This window comes from Vulpes vulpes, chromosome 15 (genome assembly GCF_048418805.1).
Source record: "Vulpes vulpes isolate BD-2025 chromosome 15, VulVul3, whole genome shotgun sequence".
NCBI classification, from domain to species: domain Eukaryota; kingdom Metazoa; phylum Chordata; class Mammalia; order Carnivora; family Canidae; genus Vulpes; species Vulpes vulpes.
The window spans coordinates 67,106,619-67,128,979 of record NC_132794.1 but is presented as its reverse complement, the minus strand read 5'-3'; the positions used below and the strand labels follow the sequence as shown (position 1 = coordinate 67,128,979).

The 22,361-nt window shown below is 41.0% G+C and overlaps 1 protein-coding gene across 18 annotated transcripts in view; it reads right to left on the bottom strand.

The window, feature by feature from the left end:
• Positions 1 to 22,361, bottom strand: part of TLN2 (talin 2) — a 424,341-nt gene that overhangs the window by 113,429 nt on the left and 288,551 nt on the right. For all 18 annotated transcript variants that reach the window (XM_072738715.1, XM_072738723.1, XM_072738718.1 and 15 more), the window contains 7 exons: positions 21,397 to 21,563; positions 17,585 to 17,713; positions 16,301 to 16,414; positions 13,937 to 14,050; positions 11,125 to 11,259; positions 8,914 to 9,042; positions 6,640 to 6,742 (listed from right to left, as the gene is read on the bottom strand). In XM_072738715.1, the coding sequence (XP_072594816.1) occupies positions 6,640 to 6,742; positions 8,914 to 9,042; positions 11,125 to 11,259; positions 13,937 to 14,050; positions 16,301 to 16,414; positions 17,585 to 17,713; positions 21,397 to 21,563 (891 nt within the window). The remainder of the gene's footprint in view (positions 1 to 6,639; positions 6,743 to 8,913; positions 9,043 to 11,124; positions 11,260 to 13,936; positions 14,051 to 16,300; positions 16,415 to 17,584; positions 17,714 to 21,396; positions 21,564 to 22,361) is intronic.

The following is a 22,361-nucleotide window of genomic DNA, read 5'->3' as shown; positions in this document are numbered from 1 at the left end:
ACCTCCCTTGAGGATGCAAGGAGAGCTGAGGCCCTGGGGAGAAGATGTCCACATGTGCACTCTCTCCTTGCTTCCAATCCATTCGCCAACTTGCTGCACTTGCCTTCAACAAGAAGAGTGACTCTGTTTTCCTCAAAACCAATGGATGCTTCTTCCTAAGTCTCTCAGAGGACCTTCTGGGTAGCAACCATCTCTCTGACTCTAGAAATATCTCTTTCCCAGTTTCCTTGCTCTTCTCCAAGGTTCTATATGTTTTCACTTCTTTCAAAGATTTCTAATGCTGCTTAGATTTCTTCTTCTTAAGTATTTGGGTTCTGCAGGGTTACATCTGACAACCTTCTTCTTACTCTATTATTCCCCCAGGCAAACTTATCTACTCTTCCACAGTTTCAATTATTATCATTGTATTAACATTAAAAATCGTTGTCTCCAGCCCAGCTTTCTCTATTGAGTTCCAGAGGCAAATTCCTAGCTGCCTGATGGGCACCTGGACTTGGGAGATCCTACAGATGCTTCAAACTGAATGCATTTACAGGTGAACCTAGCATCCCTAGACTCTAGCCCATGCCACACCTGCCCATGGCCTGATGTTTCCATCATGGTAATAAACACACATCTTCATTTGGCCCAGGCCAAACACTTAGAGCTGTCCACGTTGCTTTCCCTACTCCCATTCTGGCCAGTTCCTGACCAGTCTCTAACAGCTTTTAGGTCTCTCTTTAATCCATCCCTTCATTCCTGCTACAGGTCACGCTCATCTCTCACATGGATGAAGGCAGCAGCCTTCACACTGGTCTCACTGCCTTCAACTTTGTTTCCCTCCAATTTATCTGCATACAAGAGGAAGGACAACCTATTTAAAAGACAATCAAAACCATGTCCATGGATGAAAACTCTTCTGTGTTTTCACATGCTCGTAGATTAAGTTTTCAATGATTTAAGTTGGTTTATCTGATCTAGCTGCCCTTTCCAGGCTTAATGTCTTGCCTTTTACATGAGTCCTCTTCAGATCACTTTGTCAGCCTTCTTTTACCTTTGGAACTTAACCACTGTTCCACTTTCCCAACCACCCATTCAGTACCTGCCAAAACTAAATGGGACTATTTCTAGGCTGCTTTTCACACACAGACTAGACAGTCTGTCATCCTGGATGTTATCAGTATGAGATGATGCAACCTGTAAAGCAGCCTTCCTTCTGCTAAAGAGTCATTTCATCAGCTACACCAAATCTGGCAAGATTCCATAAATGTGTAGAAATTTTTGAAACTCATACCTCTCATTTCTTAAATCTTATCCCTCTGTGTATCCCTAATTTCTTAGAAGAAATCTAAGCAGCATTAGAAATCTTTGAAAGAAGTGAAAACATATAGAACCTTGGAGAAGAGCAAGGAAACTGGGAAAGAGATATTTCTAGAGTCAGAGAGATGGTTGCTACCCAGAAGGTCGTCTGAGGCTCTCTGTTTTGTAGGAATTTATAAATACTTTTCCTTCTCCTTGAATGCTAAAAGAACACTAAGCAGTTCTTAAAACCCTGATCAGATGGCCAGTTTACTCTTTACACTTTCCCTTACTCTCCTATTAGGATAAAATTCTTATTACTGCAGGTATTATACTCTAAAGAACTCTTTTTGTTCTCCTATTGTCCCTATTCTGAAAGTAATAAATATACACAGAGGGATAAGATTTAAAAAAAAAAAAAAGAAGAAGAAGAAGAAGAAGAAAGCAGAGGGTTGGGGAGCAGATACAGGGTTGCCTTTCCCCTAAAAGCATTCCTTCATTTGTACACTGTTGCCCAGAAGCTGAGCAAAACTTCCTGCAGTCTCATGGGGATAGGAGGATTAAAAGCCACCCTTCTAAGCCCATGGAAGAGAACAGCCCTGGTAATCATCACAGATGTTCTTATGGGATACACAAAGGGCTATGCCCTGTAAAACCAAATGGAAATAGCACAATTTCCAACCAGCACAGTACCTGCTCATATTATGTTGATCTGCCTAGGTGTTCACTACAGGCCAGAAACAAAGAATAATCCTCCACAGGGAAAGAAACACAATCCAGAGCTTCAAACTATCTCTTTAGTTTAAAATACCACCGTCTAGCATTAAATTAAAAAATATCAGAAACACCAGGAGGAAGACCAGCAGCTGAAAACTAAGAGGAGAGAAATGACAAACCAGGAATTCAGGCCCACAGGTGATCTCGATATCAGAATTACTGAACCAGTACTTTCAATAACTCATGGTAACTATGTTGAAGAAATTAGATGGCAAGATAGAAAATTTCAGCAGAAAAAAAGGAGGATTTAAGAAAACTATCAAATGGCTATTCTCAAACTGAAAAATAGGACATTTTAAATTAGAACCTCTGAAAAGGGGCACCTGGGTGGTTCAGTGGTTGAGCATCTGCCTTCAGCTCAGGTCATGATCCTGGGGTCCTGGGGTCCTGGGATGGAGTCCTGCATTGCGTTCCCCTGTGGGGAGCCTGCTTCTCCCTCTGCCTATGTCTTTGCCTCTCTCTCTCTGGGTCTCTCATGAATAAATAAATGAAATCTTAAAAAAAAAAAAAAAAGAAGATGTTAAAAGCAGAATAGACCTGGCTAAAGAGGCCAAAGAGAGGAACAGTGAGCTTCAGACTGATCAAATGAGAATATGGAAGATAAAGCATGGAGAAGAAAAAATCACAGCAAGTACAAGAAAGATTAAGAGACACATAAAACAGTGGAAATGCCCAACATATATGGTAACTGGAATCTACAGAGAAGAGAAAAAAACTGGGGTGGAAACACTATTTGATAATACAGAGCATGAGAGTTTTCTAAAACTGACCTAAGACAACAAATCCCATTTTCAAGCAGTACTACAAACCAAAGCAGGATAAACACCCAATAAAACTTCTAAATGCACAGTGCTTTAAAACAGACTGAAAAATTTAAAAAGCTAGTAGAGGGGAAAAATAAAACCATATTACCATCACAAAAGGAGACTGACACCTGACTTCACAACAGAAATAAAGGAAGCCAGAAGACGATGGAATAACATCATCAAAGTTCTGGCAGAAAAGAACTACCACCTTAAATTTTATAAGTGAAATTCTCTACCAAAGATAAAGGCTAAACAAAGGCAGTTTTAGACAAACAAAAATGGACAGACTTTGTTACTGTTAAAGTCACAACGAAGGAAGTGAGGGGACTTCTTCAGGCAGAAAGGAAATAATCCTTACTGGGGGCACATGGTAAGAGAGTAAGCTTAATTAAAGAACACTGAAAACGGTAAATGTGGAGGCAAATCTAAAGGGATACTGACTGTATGAAACAATATGGAGACTGTATGGAGACGATTAAAACATCTGTATAATTATAGTACACAACAGTGACAACACAGAATGAGCTGGAAGAAAGGTAAAGGGAGTTCAAGTGTCCCAAGACTCTTACACTGTCCAGGAAGTATACACATACTAACTTATATTAGACTTTTAAAAATCATAGAAGAGTCAATGAATATAAAACTAACAAGCTAATCAAGGAGATAGAAACAGAACCTAACAGATACCTATGGATCTGAAGAAAGGCAAGAAAGGAGCCCAGGATAGATAAGTCATTCAGAAAACAAAGGGTAAAAGGATAGATTCAAACTCCAATGCATCAGTAATTACATTACAGGTAAATGGAACAAATATTCCAATTGAAAAGAGACTGAAGAGCCTCAGTGGCTCAGTCAGTTAAGCATCTGCCTTCAGCTGCAGTCATGATCCTGGATCCTGGGACTGAGCCCCATGTTGGGCTCCCTCCTCAGCGGGAAGTCTGCTTCTCCCTCTTCCTCTGCCACCCGCACCCCCCACTCCTGCATATGCCCCCTCTCTCTCTTTCAGATAAATAAGATCTTTAAAAAAATTTTTTTAAAGAGATTGTTGTATCAACAACCTCTCCCTCTGCAAAAGAACTACATGATGCCCACAAGATACAAGTTAAATAAAAGCATATAGAAAAACTGAAAATGATAAAATGAGATATATCATGTGCATTACAATGAAAACAAATGTGCAAACTATATGCATAAAACTATAAAATATTATAAGAAAAATCTAAGTACGTGGAGGGACATGCCATATTTGCAGATAAGAAACCTCAAGAATGTGAAAATGCCACTTACTCCCAAATTGATTCAGTGTAAATCCAGTTAAAAAAAAAAAAAAAAAGACAGGAGAGTAGAAACTAACAGGCTGATTGTAGAATTTATGTGGAAACACAAACGGCTAAGAATAGTTAGCACTACTTGAGAAATAACAAAGTCAGAGGACTTACATAGCCAGATATTAATAGTGAAAAATTGCAGTAATTAGGAAAATGTGCTACTAAGGGAGGGACAAGCAATTAAGTTACTGGAAAAGCAGCAAAAGATTAAAAACCAATTTTCATGTAGATTTCACTTAGCAACAAAGTGGCATTGAAGACCACTGGGAAAGTGAAGATTTCTTCAGTGAGTGGCACTGGGTCAAACAGATATCCAAGGGAAAAATCAGTAAGGACCCTCTTTGCTCATATACAAAACCCAACTGCAGATGAACTGCAGTTCTAAGTACAAGAAGTAAAACAACAAAGCTTCTAGACTGTAATAGAAGAGATTACCTTAATGATTTTGGAGAGGCAATTTTTTTAAAAAAAAGACAAAGTTAGTAACCACAAAGGAAAAGCATTATAAATTGAACTATATTAAAATTCTAAAAAATCTGTTCATCAAGAAAAAGCTTTGAGAGTGAAAGGTAAGCCCCAAGATAAAAAAAAATACACATAAGTGAAGAATTCCTATAACTAAGACAAAGGTAACTCAAGGTGGTTGTTTTTTAAAAGAAAAAAAAAGCAAAAGGCAGGAACAGACACTTCACAAAATGTCCAAATGGCCAATTAATATGTGAAAAACTCCTCAATTGCATTGCTCATCAGGACAATACAAATTAGAGCCAAAATATGATACTACTACACACTCAGCAGAACGGCTAACAACACTGGCTGACAACAAAAAGTGAAGACAAGAATGTGAATAATTGTAATGTTGGGCAGTCCCAGGTGGCTCAGGGGTTTAGTGCCTCCTTCAGCCCAGGGTGTGATCCTGGAGACCGGGGATCGAGTCCCACGTCGGGCTCCCTGCATGGAGCCTGCTTCTCCCTCTGCCTGTGTCTCTGCCTCTCTCTCTTTCTCTCTGTGTGTCTCTCATGGATAAATAAAAATAAAATTCTTAAAAAAAAAACCTGTAATGTTCACACATGGCTGGCAGGACATGGGTGGACATTAGCATAGTCTGGGACCCAACAATTCCATTCTAGGTATCTATTTAGAAAATGCTTATCTATGTTCACTAAATAGCATGTACTAGAACAACTCATAGCTTTATCCATCGATAGTATAAAGAGTCGCCAACAGGTATATATACATAATGAAATATTACAGTAAGCAACACAAAGGAAAGAATTGTTTCCCACTTTCCTACATCACATGCATCACACATCAGAATGCCAGAGAAAGCAGTGAAAACACACAGACACTCCTTACACAATTCCATTCATAGTTAAAAATAGGCAAGTCAACTTGTGCTGTTACAAGTCATGGGTGTTTACCTCTGGGGGACAGAAGGAAATATAATGATTGGCAGGGAGCACAGAGCATATCTGGGTGCTGAAAATGTTCCACTGCTTGATCTTGGTGGTGTTTTTTTTTTTTTTTTTGCATGCATTCAAAGTATGATAACTCATGAAGGTATACATTTAGGACTTTAACAGCTCTCTTCTAGATGCTTACTTCAGTAACAACATATATTTTAAGAAGTCAAGCAGTACTACTGTATAACAAAAGCAACAATCTAGAACCACTCCTTCCCATCCCATTCCCCGCCTAGAGCCACTCAGCTCTTTGAGCTTTCTTCTGACACATTTCCTATTTCCGAGTAATGGGCCTGTAATGAAACTTCTCAATGATTCCATTTTAGGTAGCTAGAGTCTTCCTATTATACCTACTTCCTACTAGGAAGACATTTCCCTATATAACCTGGTGTTTTTCCTAGAGTTGATAATTTATGATCTGTATCTTTTATAGCCTCATGTTTAGGGGTGTTTCCTGTCCATACGGATAGCTCATGTCTCCAATACTCAAATCCCTCAGGGTTTTGCAGCACATACTAGACTGTCTCTTGTGGCTGTCTTATCCCTGGAGATCTTTAGTTTTTGTTCACTGGCTTTATCAGCTACCACTCATGTTTCTTCCCATCTTCACAAATTTCACTGGCGTCTTATTTGTTGCCATCTTTTTCTTTTTGACCTTTTTTTTTTAAAAAAAAAATCCTTTAATTTAGTGAGATTTCAAGAGTTATACAGAGATAGTCCTAGAAGTCTATAATTATAGTCTCTTAGAGTCTAGAAGGGGTGACCCACAAATAATTTGGGGCATTCATATTTTATTCCTTTTTGTATGCTTAGTATCAAGCCCAATAATGAAGCACATGGAAAGTGCTTGAAAAAAATCTGTAAATTGCTGTTGAAAGACAAAGTCAGGTTCATGTTCAAACCAATGAACTCCAGCTACTGACCCCCAACACCCACCCCAGCAGTCTATATCTGGCCACAGGGCAGCACAAAAGGTGTGAGTCTCACCTGTATAGTGCTCATTGCCTTGGGCAGCACAGGTCAGGAGCTGTGCCATGGAGGAGCCCACTGCCTTGGATGTACTTCCTAGGTCTTGAGCGCATTTTTCCAGCTAGAAGAGTTTTTAAGGGGGAAGACAGTTTAGAAGAATGGCAACATACACTGAAGTCTTAGCACACAAACAATGCACGTCAGACCGTGGCTCTTAGTTCTTTCCCACCTAAGAGTAAACAGTGTGACAGAGGGGAAAGAGCCCATCCTTCAGAATAAACAAAACTGGGTTCATGCCCCAAATGCTTCTTGCTCCCAAATGCTAGCTGTCAGAGACTGGGCAGGTTACTGAACCTCTCCCATGCCTCAGTTTCCTGAGGAGATCCTAATACTTCAGCTCAGAAAGTTCTGAGAATCAATGACAGTACTCAGCAAATGGTAGCTATTAGCATCATGTCTTTAGAAGCTAATTTAGAAAGTCTGCAACAAATCCTTAGTGAGAATTAATTATGCCTTGGCAGGAAGTGGGCAGACATCCAGCGGTACCGCCTTCCTGGCATGTGGGACCATTAACATTGTTCATTTCGATCTTTATACTTCGAGGAGTTCTAACCAGAAGGAAATGCAATAGAAAGAGAGGTTTGCCGTGGTAAATGAGATTATGAAAATGGGCAAAGTGCTTGCTTCCCATGAACAGCACGTCATCTTGCTTTGTAAACTGAATAAATAATTCAGAGAACAAAGTTACTGAAAGCCCGGGGTAAGGATAATTATTTGATTACTAGATGAGGGCAACATTTTGGAACAGAACCTCCAGGCATACCGTGAGAGGCAGAAAGGCATCAGAGAATGTGTTCATTTTTTAACTCTACAACATGCTTCCCAAGATAGGCAGTGCCTTCCAATAAGAAAGAACCTGTAGCCAACAGCATGTTCAAGCCAACAATCTGTTCTAACACAGCACATACATTCTTTTGGGGCAAACAATTTCCTTAGAAATTACACGGGCTTTCTTGTATTCTAATGCACCAGGTTTCTGTGAAGGCGGAATTCGTGTCCTGTCAACTTGTCTTGGGGTCCCTGGAGTACAGGAGTTTGCGAAGGGACACGTGGACGGCATTACAAAGCTGCTGGCCCTGCAGCCAGTCCTGACTTTATCATTACTGGGTGACCTTAGGTGACTTGGCTTCTCGGAGCCTGAGTTTCATCTTTACAATTAGCAGTAGCTTGATTTCACAAATATTTTCTGAGGGCTTCCTATGAACACTTGTTCCATGGTAAATTAGGTGCTCCATAAGTCTCTTTATATCCTACAAGTTTGCAGTTCATCCAAAAGGCAGCAGTAGTCAAGAGTAGAAGCTCTCAATGTGAAGGATCAAGAGCATGGGTTGTGAAGTCCTGTTGGTTTGGCTTTAAACCCTGGCTCTCCTATCAGCTGACAGATACTACCTCTTCACCTCTGTATTCTCAGCCGTAAAATGGGATTAACAAAACTCGCTCATCAAGGTACCATCAGGATAAATTACACTGATGTGCCTTGACAGCGCTTATGAGATACTTACCAAGTGGTGGTATTTATTGGCAATGTTCAATAATGTGGAAAAGGTGGTACACACGAAAGAGAAGAATTGATAAAATTTTAGCCGAGAAAACCCTGGCATAGGCATCAAGAGGCACTATAACATGATCAGATTAGAGCGAGCTTGTTACCACCATTCCACTGGCTATGGTGGTTGTACTGTATTAAAGTACCTTCCTTTTGTCCTTCCTAGTTGTCTTGCACTAAATGTTTTTTCGAAACATGACTATTGAAAATATTACCTATGTCTACCTTTATAACCTCATTGCTATCTATTTAACAGATAAAATATCTGAGACACAGAGGAGATCCAAGACTTGTCTACAGCTAGTTGAGGATACAAGCTAGAGCTAGACGCTAGAACTCCTACTTTTAAAACTAGCTCCTCCAGCCACACCGGACATTCTTTTCAGAAAATGGCTGTGGGATCAGAACTGGCCTCAAACACTAGGATGTGTCTTGTTTATGAAAAAGAGTGACAGACACTTGTTCACTCCAGCCAAGCTTCAGGAAAGCAAGACACAGAACCATTACTAGGGGCCGCTTCCAGGGCATCTTTATCTCAACACAGTTCTTAAAAATGGGGCTATTCTAGCTTTGCCTTCAAAATGTGTGAGATTCAGGCATATCAACTTCAGCTTCTAAAAAATGCCTCACCATGATCTTAACACGAGGCAGAGTCCCACCCTACAGTGGGCTCTAATATCTCTTACCGTTTCCCCGGGAAGTGGTTTCAGCTGACTCTCCACAGCAGCCATCTTGGCATCCTGCAGTTCATTCTTGAGTGTCTGCACGGTGCTCAGGGCAGAATCAATTTCCATAGGACCACAGGCTTCGTGGGCCTGTCAATAGAGTTGGGAATATGTGTACAGTCTGCCTGGGAAAAGTGTTCCTAGTACTTTGCAATGTACAAAATGTCTTTCTGGATGTCCCCAGTGATTCTCCAACCCTGGCAACAGGAAGCAAGTGGAGCGAGCATTTTCTGATAGAGCAAAACCAACCTCAGCCAGTCCTAACTTCTCTAAATAATCAATTATGTAGGTCTCATAAGTACATATACTTAACGTCTCCTTGAAGCTATTTTTATCCAAAATGCACTTGTTGCTCAGACTAAGAGGATCCTTCTTCACTGTGTGGGCACATAGAAGCTTGAGAAGCACATGGTGAATGGTTGAAGAAGGAATGAATGAACGAACCCAGGACTATGGGAACAAGTCTTTCTCAATCTTACTGATTTTCTACAAATTTCTAGACCTAAACCATTGTCTCCCCTAATACTGAAATTTACAAAAGATTTTCTTCCCTTAGCAATTGTTTTCATAAAACGACTGCAATTCTCTTGATCATTTAAAATATTGACCTCAGGGATCCCTGGGTGGCTCAGCGGTTTGGCACCTGCCTTCGGCCCATAGTGTGATCCTGGAGTCCTGGGATCGAGTCCCACATTGGGCTCCCTGCATGGAGCCTGCTTCTCCCTCTGCCTGTGTCTCTGCCTCTCTCTCTCTCTCTCTCTCTCTGTGTCTCTCATGAATAAATAAATAAAATTAAAAAAATAAAATATTGGCCTCCAAATGCTTTGATCACATCCCCTGATATACATGTTAATAAATTATATGTGTATGATTATTGATCAGTATTGTCAAATATTGGTAAATCTTGATTTCTTCTTTTTTTTAGGTGGCAGTGACAACAGCAGCAGCAAATACTGACTCATTGCTATGTGCCAATATTACACAGTGAAGAAACTGAGGCATAGAGTTAATTAACTTGCTGAGATCACAAAAAATTAGTCCATGGCAAGGCTAGAATTTGAATGCAGGTAGTTTGATTGCAGAGCCTCTACTCTTAACCCTTCTACCATATAAAACAACATATTTAAAAGCTCTCAGTATCTTCTTACACCCAGTGGACAGTCTAGCTTGAGTCCCACTTTGAGGCTTATTGCTTCAGAGCAATTGAAGGGTGCATGTCTCTAGGGCTCATTTGACAAAACTTGTAAAATGCAGATGTTCAGGCTCTATGACCAGGGACTCTTAGTAGCTCAGTGGGGAGACCCGGGAACCTGCATTCTGAATGCTCCCGGGTGATTCCAGTGCAGATGGTCCTTGGACCTCTTGTTGAGAAACACGGCTCAAGATTTTTTTTTTAATTGAATATTATCCTAAAGCTCTGGATATTGTTCTTTGGTGATATAGTACACTGTTCATATTAAGAATTCAAATCAGCTTCTAACCTTCTTCCCTTGCTCATGTATGAGGCCTCTTGTTTCAATAAAGGGATCACTACAATGAGGAGAAATGAATTCATGCCAGAACTTCATGCTAATAACATATCAAACAGTACAGTAATGAGGTCCGTTGGTAATTAATAAGTGCTAGAGGCAGAAACTCATTAATCCTGAATTCTGTTCTATTGAGGATCTTGTTAAGGTGAATGCTTCCATGTAGGATGGGAAAAGTTTTCAGGGTGAGAAAGATAATATAAATGATCCCTCCCCTGAATAAATCTACTGCCTAAATAATTTATTAAATTCACAAAATAATACCTGGAAGATACAATCACTTATTTTGGCCTACAATTTACCTGGCATCAAGGACTGTCTCCCCTAAGACTGTGAAAAACGGACCATTCCTTGTCCTGGGGTATTGAAGGGGAGCACGTAACCTAAAATAGTTTAACAAAAGTTGTGTGTAACTGGAAGGTGATAAACTAAGTCTGGGAGATAGTGGCTTAAAATGGCAAAAGCTAATCTTATATATGAGAATCTTTTACTGATCAAGCAAATGGAACAGACAACTCTGCCCAGAAATAAGCCTGGCAGTGTTCAGGTCCTGGGTAATACCCATCCCAGGTCATACCCAGTAGAAAGGCTTCTAAAGCTCTGTTCCCAATGAGCTAAGTGCTGTGATAAGGGTTTCACTTGCCTTCTGCGAGGCAGTACGCAGCTCCGCCAAGCTGGTGGCAAGGTTCTTGGCACATTGGCTCAGCTGCATGGCTGCAGCCTGGTCACTCACAGTGGGCACTGCTGCTTTAGCAGAGGACACCATCTTGCTTCCAGGCTGTAAAGAGATGAGTGGAAAGTGAGACGGCTCCTGAGCAGCAGAAGTCAGAGAGTAGAGATGCAAACAGCAATGCTGCAAATCAGCCAGAACTTACTTTGCCCTGAAACAAGGAATATTAAAACCATCTAGACTACCCTTGAAAATCACTACCCCAGATCAGATATTCTAGGGCAGTATGTTCTAGAAATGTTAAGGAAAAAAAAAAAGATGTGTGTCATTGAGAGGGGCAAAATTAGGATAGGGGCTTGAAATTCTCATTTAAAACAGATTTCAAATGGGCAGCCCAGGTGGCTCAGCGGTTTGGCACCGCCTTCGGCCCAGGGCATGATCCTAGAGACCCGGAATCAAGTCCCAAGTCGGGCTCCCTGCCTGGAGCCTGTTTCTCCCTCTGCCTGTGTCTCTGCCTCTCTCTCTCTCTCTCTCATGAATAAATAAATAAAATCTTTTAAAAATAAATAACAGATTTCAAAAAGTTTATTTTTTTTCAAAAAGTTTATTAAATACATTTCTTGTGTTTCTTAGAATAGCTCTTTAATGTGTCTCAGATATATCCAACAGACTACTTTAAAAAACATGGGCAGACAAAATGAAACAAAATGACCTATCACATCACATCTCACTACTCAGGATAATCTCACCATGCATGGATGTCTGTGTGCATTATTTCCAAAAATAAGATCATATTACTTATTCTATTTTTCAAACTCCCTGTCTCACATATTCTATATTTTTAATAGCTGTGTAGTATTCACACCTCTTAATATTGTATGCACCAATATTGTATGCACCTCTTAATATTTCTCAATCCTGTTTTGTTGAGCTATTCCCTTTTCAGTGCATTAAATAGTATGATAAACAACTTTGTAGCTAAAATTCTCATTTTCTTTATATAAAACTTTAAAAGTACAACATCTGGACCAAAGAATATACATTTTTAGGAGTTTTAATATAGATGTTATAAAACTGCTCTTAGTAAAGTTGAAACAACTTAAGTGTCAGAAAATAAACATTAATGACACAAGTTAATATTTTTAATATTTAAATAATACATGAGAATTCATAAAAAAAAAAACAGCCTGAAATGTGAGTAGATAACCTCACTGCATAAAAACAACTGAAACATGAAAAATATTTAACATTGTGACAATCAAGGAAATGCAACATCAAACAATAAGAACTTCACTGAGAAATTGCCAACAACCTATTTTTTAAATGCTTGATTCCCTAACTTGGAAAAGATGTATTAGAAAATGTGCTCCATGCATTGTTGCATGTAAATTTAGATTCGTTCAGCCTTCCAGAAGAGCAATTTTGCAAGAAGAATGAAGCTTAAAACCTACCAGTTTTTTTGGCCAATTCCATTTCTACTTATTTCTAACTCTGCCTTATAATTATCTGATATGTCTGTGATAGCAAAATTAATAGGATGAAAGAAAAGGATAAGTAAGAGTAGGGACAGAGTGGACTCTGGAACATGTACATGTCTGCATGACTCTATCATAATACCCCCGAAGCCTGCCAGTGATGGGGACAACACAGTAGCTCCAGGCCTTCTAACCACCTAAATGAAAAGAGAAACACCTGTCTAAGCCACAATTCTCAATGTCCCAAAGATAAAAATAAGCCACTCACAATCCTATTTCTAGAAATTTATCCTAATAATTCAAAAGACGTATGAATATTTGATCACACATAAGGAGTTTTATCCTATCACAGGTTGTTTATGATGGTAAATAATCGAAAACAACTTGTATGTCTACTGGTGAGGGAAGAGCCAAACAGAGTACAGCTGTACCCATATGATAGATTATTCAAAATAATAAATGCTCATAATACAAAACATTAACATGAGAAACAGAGCCTACACACAACAAATCCCAATTTAGAAAAATCTATACATATACATGTATGTGTGCATGTAGTTATAATGTGAGGAAATAACATTAAAATGTTCATGTCCTATGTCTGCATGCTGGAGCTACAGCACTTGGAAAATTAGCCCAACAGATGTATCAGTGAGTCCTGTAACCATAGATTCAACTAGAAAAGGATGAGGAGGAGTATCACTCCATCACATGAACTGTTCAGGAGATACAAGTAGCAGGAAGTGCCAAGGGATTTGAATACAAGTAGTATGTAAAAAGGGAGTTTTCCACCACTTAATTGTCTCATTTTATTTTTCTTAAAATGAATCTACCCCTTAACTCACAAAGACTGGCAACACTTATTAATTATACAACTGCCACAAAAAAAGATCACACCTTTGGAGAAGATATACTTACCACTTCTTTTTTCCCCAGTTGGTGAATAATAGCATTAGACTCTCTGGAAACTGGCAAATGTAGAGCAATACCTAGTACCAGGCTGTTCAACAAAACTTGCAACATATTATACATTTTCCCTCACATAGGAGAAATAAAGATGAGACTCCCAAGAAAAAAAATTATTATGGGCTGTCTCCCAGGGCAATTTCCCAGCATATTAGCATTTTGCTTGCCAACCTAAATTCACCTCTCCTGAACATGGAAATATAATGGGAAGGCCTTCAAAGATCTGCTTACTGCAAAGACTTTGCTGTGGCTATAGAACCAGGAATTCTTCTCCTTGAGGATAAAGGGCACCCTCTACCCCATGGCAGGACTCTGGGCACAACCAAGGTGAATGCTTCTGTTACCTGGAGGAAGTTCTGGCTGGAGATGATGAGAGCCAGCTGGGCACTAAGGTCTTCTGCTTGGGCTTGGCTCCCTCTCACTCCCTGGACCAGCTGGGGGATGTGATCAGCCACCGCCTACAGGAAGCAACGAAAATTAAAACAGAGCACAGCCAGCATGGTGAATTACCAAAACAGGGTGGAAATGACCCCAGTGATGGATGTTTTGGGGCTGTGCTCTTCCACCTGGGCAATGCTTGTCCCAAACTTGAGATTTATCCACCACATTCAAGCCAGTTGGTGAATCTTAAGACAGTACTTCTGGGTAGACGTTGCCCACACATGCTCCACCCTCTGCTCCTGAAGGTCCCCACATTTTAAAGCACAGTACAAGTCTCTGTAAGGAGGTCTTACATGCATTTGCCCACTTGCAACTAATACCACCCTGGCTGATTACGGTTTAGAGCTTCAACACAAACCATTAAAGAACCTATACAATTAACCACCAGATAAACTCAAGTCACACAGTCCAATGATGGAGAAAAAAGAAAAATACTTAACTGCTAGCATCTGTCAGTGCTTCGAGTTCTCACTTTGCAGGTATGTGTTCTGTCCATCACCTTTCCTATCTCTATGGGTCTTCGTTCTCTGAGTAGCCCTCCTCATTTCTCAAACTCACAATTCCAATGCCCAGGGTAGAGGAGGGAGGAGCAGCATTTCTGAGGCGAGGCCACTTCAAGGGTCAGTCTCCCACAATGCCTTAGGAGACCAGCCTCCTACCTTCTCTGTGTTCTCCCCTCTGTGGCCACTCCACACCTAACTGACCAGGTTCTCAACGGTCACAGTGCTGTGGCCTCCACTGCTGATGAAGGTCCTAAGAGTATCCCAGCATGGTGACCTATTTTTTTTTGGAACCCATACCAGCGAGGGTTAAAAAAAATATTTCCATGAGATTTTCCTCCGGACTGGCTCCAGTAATGTGGTTCACTTTCCTCTCTCCACTGTAATCTGATAAATTGTAAAGCTCTCATTTCCTGACAGTGACACCCAGACACTGAGTATCTTCAGGCTCTGCAAAGAGGGGAGGTGGTGGGAGCACTTGGGTGGCTCAGTTGGTTAAGTGCCTGCCTCGGCTCAGGTCATGATCCCAGAGCCCTGGGACTGAGCCTTGCATGGGGCTTCCTGCTCAGCAGGGAGCCTTTCCCTCTGCCTGCCACTTTACCTGCTTGTGCTGTCAAATAAATAAATAAATAAAATCTTTAAAAAAAGGGGGGGTACTTCACCCTGTAGTATTATCCTGGACACAAGTAGCAAGTGCTCTCTGAGAAGGGTTTTCTGACCCATGCTGGCAGCAGACTTGAGGCACCAATAACACACACCCTACAGGGGCCTGGCTCACAGAAAAACCCTGTCGTTCTGCAAACCGCCCTGAGAACAGAGCCTTACTGCATCATTGAGACTTTCCTGAGCACACTCGCTGGGGGGGGCTGACCTTGAGAATCCAGAATCAGGACCTGGAGGGCTCTGGGTGGTGTTCCTCAGAAGTAAAGCCATCTCTGAGGTAGAAGAAGCAACACCACTCACATGGGAACCATATCACAGAGCAGATGTGAAAAAGAAGAGATTGCGGTCGACTCTCAGAACCTTGGCACAGATACAGCTCTCCACTCAGTCCCCAGTGCTCACTGCAAAGATCTTTGGAAGACTCCAGACATACTGCCAACACGCGGGCAACGGTTATGCAATTATCTGTTGTGACTGGCACCATTCAGGGGTGTCCCGGGAGAGTGAACTCCCTGGAAGCAGCAACAACGATGTTCACTGTGCCCTTTGTAGCATGTTGGCTTCAACACGCTACCAAAGCCTGGCCCTTAGAAGAACAAATGCACAACAACAGAAAGCTCCAGCGCACACTGTCACTGGGCCAGACAGGATGAAATAAACCCTCCGGGTGCAATCAGCACAAAGCAGGGAATCAACCTTCCCATGAGCACATGTGGAAGGCAAAGGCCCACCTTTCACAGGGAGAAAGGCACTCTGGAAATTCAATGCTTCATTACTATTTCAGAGCCCTAAAATGGCCTTGTTATTGATCCTCCTTGATTTGGTCTCCTGAACAGAAAGTAAAGAATCCAGACAAAGGAGAGGTGATGCTGGAAAAAGTACTATACTCTCCCTTCACACGCAGGCCATCCACTTATGAAAGAAAAACTAGATGTGTGTGTGCGTGCATGCGTGTGTGTGTGTACACCTGGAACACTGGAGCCTCAACAAACTGCATCAGGGGCCCAGAAAATCAGCCTTAACTGAATTATGCCAGCACTTGGCCTTCTAATGCTATCAGTGTCATCTACAGCAGACCTGGCTCTCGGGCAGCCAGAGGCTCACCTTGCAGCTCTGCACCAGCTGCTGCTGGGCGGCAGGGTTCTTGTTGGACACTGCTGCGTTTTGGGAGGCGGCAATGGTCTGTGTGGCCGCGGCTGCAGCCTGTTTAGCTGCCACCTGGAGAGGAGAGGGACAGGAGGTGAGCCACGCTTTCAGTGTTCCCTCACACACACACATCTCTACAAGCCCCTCCCACTGCGGGGTTGGCACAGAAGAGTTGCATGAGGAGGAAAGGGCACTCCGGGCCCAGACTCTGCCTTTTGAAGGCCACTGATGAGCCTCATCTAACCATGTCCTGTTATCTCCTTCTGGTTCACAATCCCTGGGACAAGTGATAAAGACAGGCACGCTTGAGAGCTCAAGTGTTCATTTGTCTCTCTCAAAAAGATAAGAGACAATTAATTCCAAGACTATGATGGCACTGATAAGTGGTATCAAGTCTAAATGATTTAGGGGATTTTTTCCCCCCCACAAGAAGCACAAACGCTGGTATGCTTACGGCTCTCCTCTTGCCACCCGTGGGAAGCCTTGCTTCAGAAAGGCCCAGACTTCCCCACTGGAGTACTCAATTGTGTTTGTTCTCTCACATCCTTCAAGAACAAGGAGGCCAGTTTTGTTCCAGAATCCCGCAGACTCACATGGAGGGATTCATCAGACAGGTACATTCTCAGCCTCCAACCTCCCAAATTTTAGTGTGAGAGTCTCTCGTATATCTTTGTGACAGAACTTTATTTTCTTAGAGTTTGTGCCTATTGCCTATTGCTATTCCTCCCTCTTTTTTTTTTTTTTTTTTTTTGCCCCAGAATAAATACAGGTTCTGAAAAATGACAAGAATGTGTTCTTATTCCCGCACCTTTCACCAAAGCCTGATTCCCGTTCTGCAGTATTTCCAAGTCTGTATTTTCTACTGGGGGTCCTGAAAGAGTCATGCCTCTGACAAAATATACACATTTTCAGCTAAAGGTCCTTTCTGGACATGGGCACCCCTTAATGTCAGGGGGGAAAAAATTGAATTCCATTCAAGAATGCTAAACTCAGGAAAGATTCTGCTTACTGAAATCATGAGCTGAAGTTATTTTTCAAAGTGTCAATGTGCCACTGGACCTAAATGTACAATGTACCTAAAGCAACGTTTCAGATTGTTGAAGTACCTTAACCGTTCAACAGTATCGTTAATCTTGATTTTACTTCCTCTGTAAGGGCATTACCTTATTAATTTGGTTGTTCTTTCAAATAATTTCTCGCAATCTAAAACAGACATCTGAGAAAACCAGCCTCTTTACCCACCTCCAAGCGGTTGACAATTTTTTTCTTGATGGCATTCTGGGCAGCGGCATTGGTTGCTACTCGAAGACCTTCTGCGGCTTCCCTCAGTCTCTGCTGCTGGTCCTCATTCTCTGGATTGGCTGCAGCCCCCTTGGAAAGCAGAAAAGAAAGATTCTGAGAGGTTCAAGGAATATCCTGCCACAGATGCAGAGCTCATGCCTTCAGCTTTACTTTTTTTCTGGTAATACACAATATCTGGGAGAGTGCAAATGCTTCAAGCCGGATCTTTACATCATAAAGATGTTTCATCTCCCAACATCATAAAAATCTACCAGGAGGTGTTTCAAAACTGCACCAGTAAACAGGAGAAATCCAATGGTAATAATTAAACACCTGAGATCATCACCTTGTAAATTAACTTGCCATCAGATATCCGTGGTGTAAAGGATGTTAAGATAAATCTCACCCCTGCCCAAATCTCTCAGGGAGAACTTTATTTTAATTGGCATGACAGACACACAATCACTGCAGAAAGATTCTCCTGTCTTGCAGTGCAGGTTAATGTGAATGGGCTAAGAATGTAGCATAAACAGGGGCATGGGTGCAGTGAGCAGGTGGACTGGGAACTCCATCCAAAATGCTACAAGGAAGTCTTATTCAAGAAAGACCATGCAACTGTTTTCCTGGAAAACCTGAGTTGGAGAGTAGAGCAAAGTAGAGCTGGTACTCCATTGTACCGAACTAACAAGAGATATCTCATGCCCCTTATTTTGGCAGGGAAAGAGAAAGGCACCATGCACAGCCCATGGCCACACCATGTTGCTGTTCAAGTGTTTTAGGAATGCAAGTGTCGGGCAGCCCAAGTGGCTCAGCAGTTTAGGACCGCCTTCAGTCCAGGACGTGATCCTAGAGACCCGGGATCGAGTATGATGTCAGGCTCCCTGCATGGAGCCTGCTTCTCCTTCTGCCTGTGTCTCTGCCTCTCTCTGTGTCTCTCTCATGAATAAATAAAATCTTTTTTAAAAAAAAAAGGAAGCATGCAAGTGTCTTAGGAATGCAAATGGATTTTATTTAGATGGATGGAAGTAGGGAAAAGGCTAACAGTAACGTAGGAAGAGGATATAATTTTACGGCACAATAATTAACAAAGACTTAAAAGCACATCCAGTCATCCATCCCACCTGCAATAGAAGCAGAGATCGAGATTTTTCTCTCAGAGTCTGGATGTTGTAAGACTCGTTCTTAATGTAAACAGATGAATGAGTTTCTTTTCACGAACACTTTAAGGTGATAATATTTGCTTGCAAGGCGGAGATGAAGCAGAAACACACACGCCAATTATCGAAAATCAGTTTTCCAATGTCTCCATTTCCCAAATGCTCAACTTGCCAAATTGACCATTTACATGAACCTATTTCTTTGAACTATTTATAAAAGTTATAGGAATTCATCCTGGCTGGAATGGTTTTAACATCTGTGACAAAAGTGTTTTGGCAATCCTTTTGAAGGGAATCTTCAATTCTTTCAAACTGTAACCTAATAAATACTGTTCATTCCTCCAAAAAAAAAAAAAAAATCAAACTGTAACCACTTTAAGTACTCTTGATTTTGTGTTTCTAGCAACTAAAAAAATTCTGGTTTTGTATTTCGTATGTAAAAGATTGGGAGACTTTTGTGTTATTTCAGGAGCTTAGGAAAACCATTTTATTTTCTTGGTCATCAGGTATTTAAACTACTCGTAATTTACCCTCCTTTGGTATTTTGGGCAGCGCAGAACAACCATTCCTGCACTTGACTCTGAAGTGGGCATCTGGATCCTTCCTTAGCAACGTCTCTTTCTGTACATTAGATAGGCAGTACTAATCTTGGCCTGGAATCTTAGTTACTGATTATGAAATGTATTTTTTTCCTGCACATTAAATCTATTTTTTGAGCTCTAACCATCATAGGCTCTTCAACTTTCAACAAAATCCAGCAAATTAAAATACTGTCATGAAGTCCAAGTGACAAATTTTAACTAAAAGAATTTATGAAACACTTAACCATTGTCCCATCTGATATAAATAATCAAAAATAAATACTTAAACAAGTTTCTGGGGATCCCTGGGTGGCGCAGCAGTTTGGCGCCTGCCTTTGGCCCAGGGCGCGATCCTGGAGACCCGGGATCGAATCCCACATCGGGCTCCCGGTGCATGGAGCCTGCTTCTCCCTCTGCCTGTGTCTCTGCCTCTCTCTCTCTCTCTCTCTCTGTGTATGTGACTATCATAAAAAAAATAAAAATAAAAAAAATAAATTTCTAAAAAAAAAGAACAAAAAAACAAAAAACAAGTTTCTGGTAACTTGATACATTCAATGAGGTCTGGTGAACGCTACATATCTAGAAACAAATATACACACTGGCCCTGGCTCAATCTTGATTATGTGAGTAGGCTTAGTCTTCTTGAGTTTTAATTTGCCTATTTGTTAAATAGGGATTGATCAGATTTTACACTAAGGTTCTTTCTAGTCTGCCAATTAATTTTTGTGCACATGAAATTTTGCTTAAAATGGCTATGCTTAGACTTAGAAGGGCTGGGGGCAGAAGTCGTAAAAACCATAAAGAAATTAACTACTGCACAAAACCCTAGTATGTATTTTTGGCTGAAAGGGATGGTTAAGGGCAGAGCTTCTCAGATGAAATAGGGCTTGGGGCATAAAGGAAGGAAGTTCAGACCCTGTCCACCCCTCCTTGGGTTTTTCTTCATCTCACTCATGAAGTATCTCCAAGAAACCACAGTACCAAAGGGACTATAATAGTAAGTCAGTCAAGGAAGGTCTATATGATTTGTCGCATGTCATAACACATTTTAAATGCAAGAATTCACACGCTAGGTAGCTTGAGAGGCACTGGTATTCTGTTGGAGGTCAGGGAGATGTGTGGGCTTTTAATGCATCTTAAATGCATAGAAATACATTACACGTGTGATCTTAGGCATATGAAGTTGAAGGTGATTTTTATTTTATTTAAATTTATCTGCATTTTCTATTAATTCCACCAAAACATGTTAGGTGCATAATAAGAAAAAGAAAAACATAGGAAAATACAGCCTTCTCCATTTAATACAGTTCTCACCTAGAGATAGGCCTCAGAAACTCCTGTGGAACTGATTTGCATATACACACACAGCCTTACCAGTGACCTTGTGAATCAGGATCTTTGGGGGCAGAACTGAGACACGTGCATTTCAAGGTTTGGGGGGAGGGGGCGGGGGGGCTCTGAAACAGAGCCCTGGGATAAGAATCACTGGCTTTTAGAAGCAGCACGCTGAAGCCTAGCTGTCAAAAAGCAGAAAGCTGACTCTTAACTATTAATTCAAGCTGTTATATAATATTTAAAACTGCTACTGGGATTTGAAGAACAGTGAGGCAGGAAGCACTCCACTATGTAAAATCTTGATAGGAGTTCAGTTGAGAAGTCAAATGGAGGACAAAGTAATATTAAGGTTTCAGGCAAAAGAACAGACCCTAAGTGAATCCGCTGTTGAAAATCTCAAGTTTAATCACCATTTGCAATAAGCTGATGGTGATAACCCAATGGACAGAGAGAAGGCTCACTAAGCAGAGACTCTGTTGTCTATTGCTGAGTCAGTACCACTCCCTTCAAAAAGTATTATTCTCATGTTCATGCCCTTCTCCATTGTTTCCCAATGCAACAAGGATCAAGGTCACAAAACCATATAGGTTTTAAGCAACAAAAATGCACACTCAGCTGACCATTCTTTATCTTCAGGGTACCTTCCAAATCCCAGCTCTTAATAATGTCCATTTTCAACTCAACAAATCCAATGTCATACCTTTGCAGCTTCCACCATGCGAGCGGTGGAGTCAGCCAGGAGTTTTGCTGCTGCCAGGAGCTTCTTTGAATTTTCCATGTCGATTTCAGCTTCTGCATCTGATCTCATGGCATTGACGAGGTCTGAGGTAGCCTGCGCCAGGACCCGGGCCTGGCGTACCATTTCACCTATGGAACGGGATTGAGAATGCCATCTGTTTGTCTGCTTTCTGAAGCTCAAAACCAGCACAGCCTAGTCTCCACTCTGGCAAGAGGAAGAGAGAGAAGGGAGCCCCCAAGCTCTGGTCCTAAGCAATGCAGTCCATTTAGACCCAGGACAGAAAATAACTCCTACTGGCTACCAAGACTATTGACTCCCAAAACATCCAAGTTTCATCTTGAACTAATAAATGGGACATAACTAAGCAAAGAGAAATTATTTTGAAAGGGAAGGCAGGGAACAAAATTATGTGGATTTACCATGTGATTCAATAAATATTTATTTAGAAAATATTATTTATCTCACTTCAAGAACCACTTACCTAAAAGACCTTATAATAAACTCTGTATAATGGCATAAAATTATCTTTAAAATCTGAAAACATTTGTATGTTACCTAACTCCAGACGAATAATATCGCATGATCCACTGTATTTGTGTCATTTGGCTCTCACTAATAGGAAGCACGGACCCCAGTTTCATGCTCAGTTACTAAGATTTGCCTTGGCTCGGCTTTCCCTCTCAGTTTTCTGTTTGCTCACCCTTTTCTTCCCAGTACTGGTCTTGATCTTATTATTAGTAAGTGTTTGGTTTTACTGTTCCTGTGATTTTACTGATATCTATTTCAATTTTCTTTTAGAAGTAGGAGGGGTATAAAAGTAAACATTTAAAATAAAGCTACTCAAAGGCAAGGGTTTTTTTCCTCTCCCAAAGATCATTTGAGAAGGATGCCAAAACATTCTGACATTAAGGGGGGAAAAAAGCTTT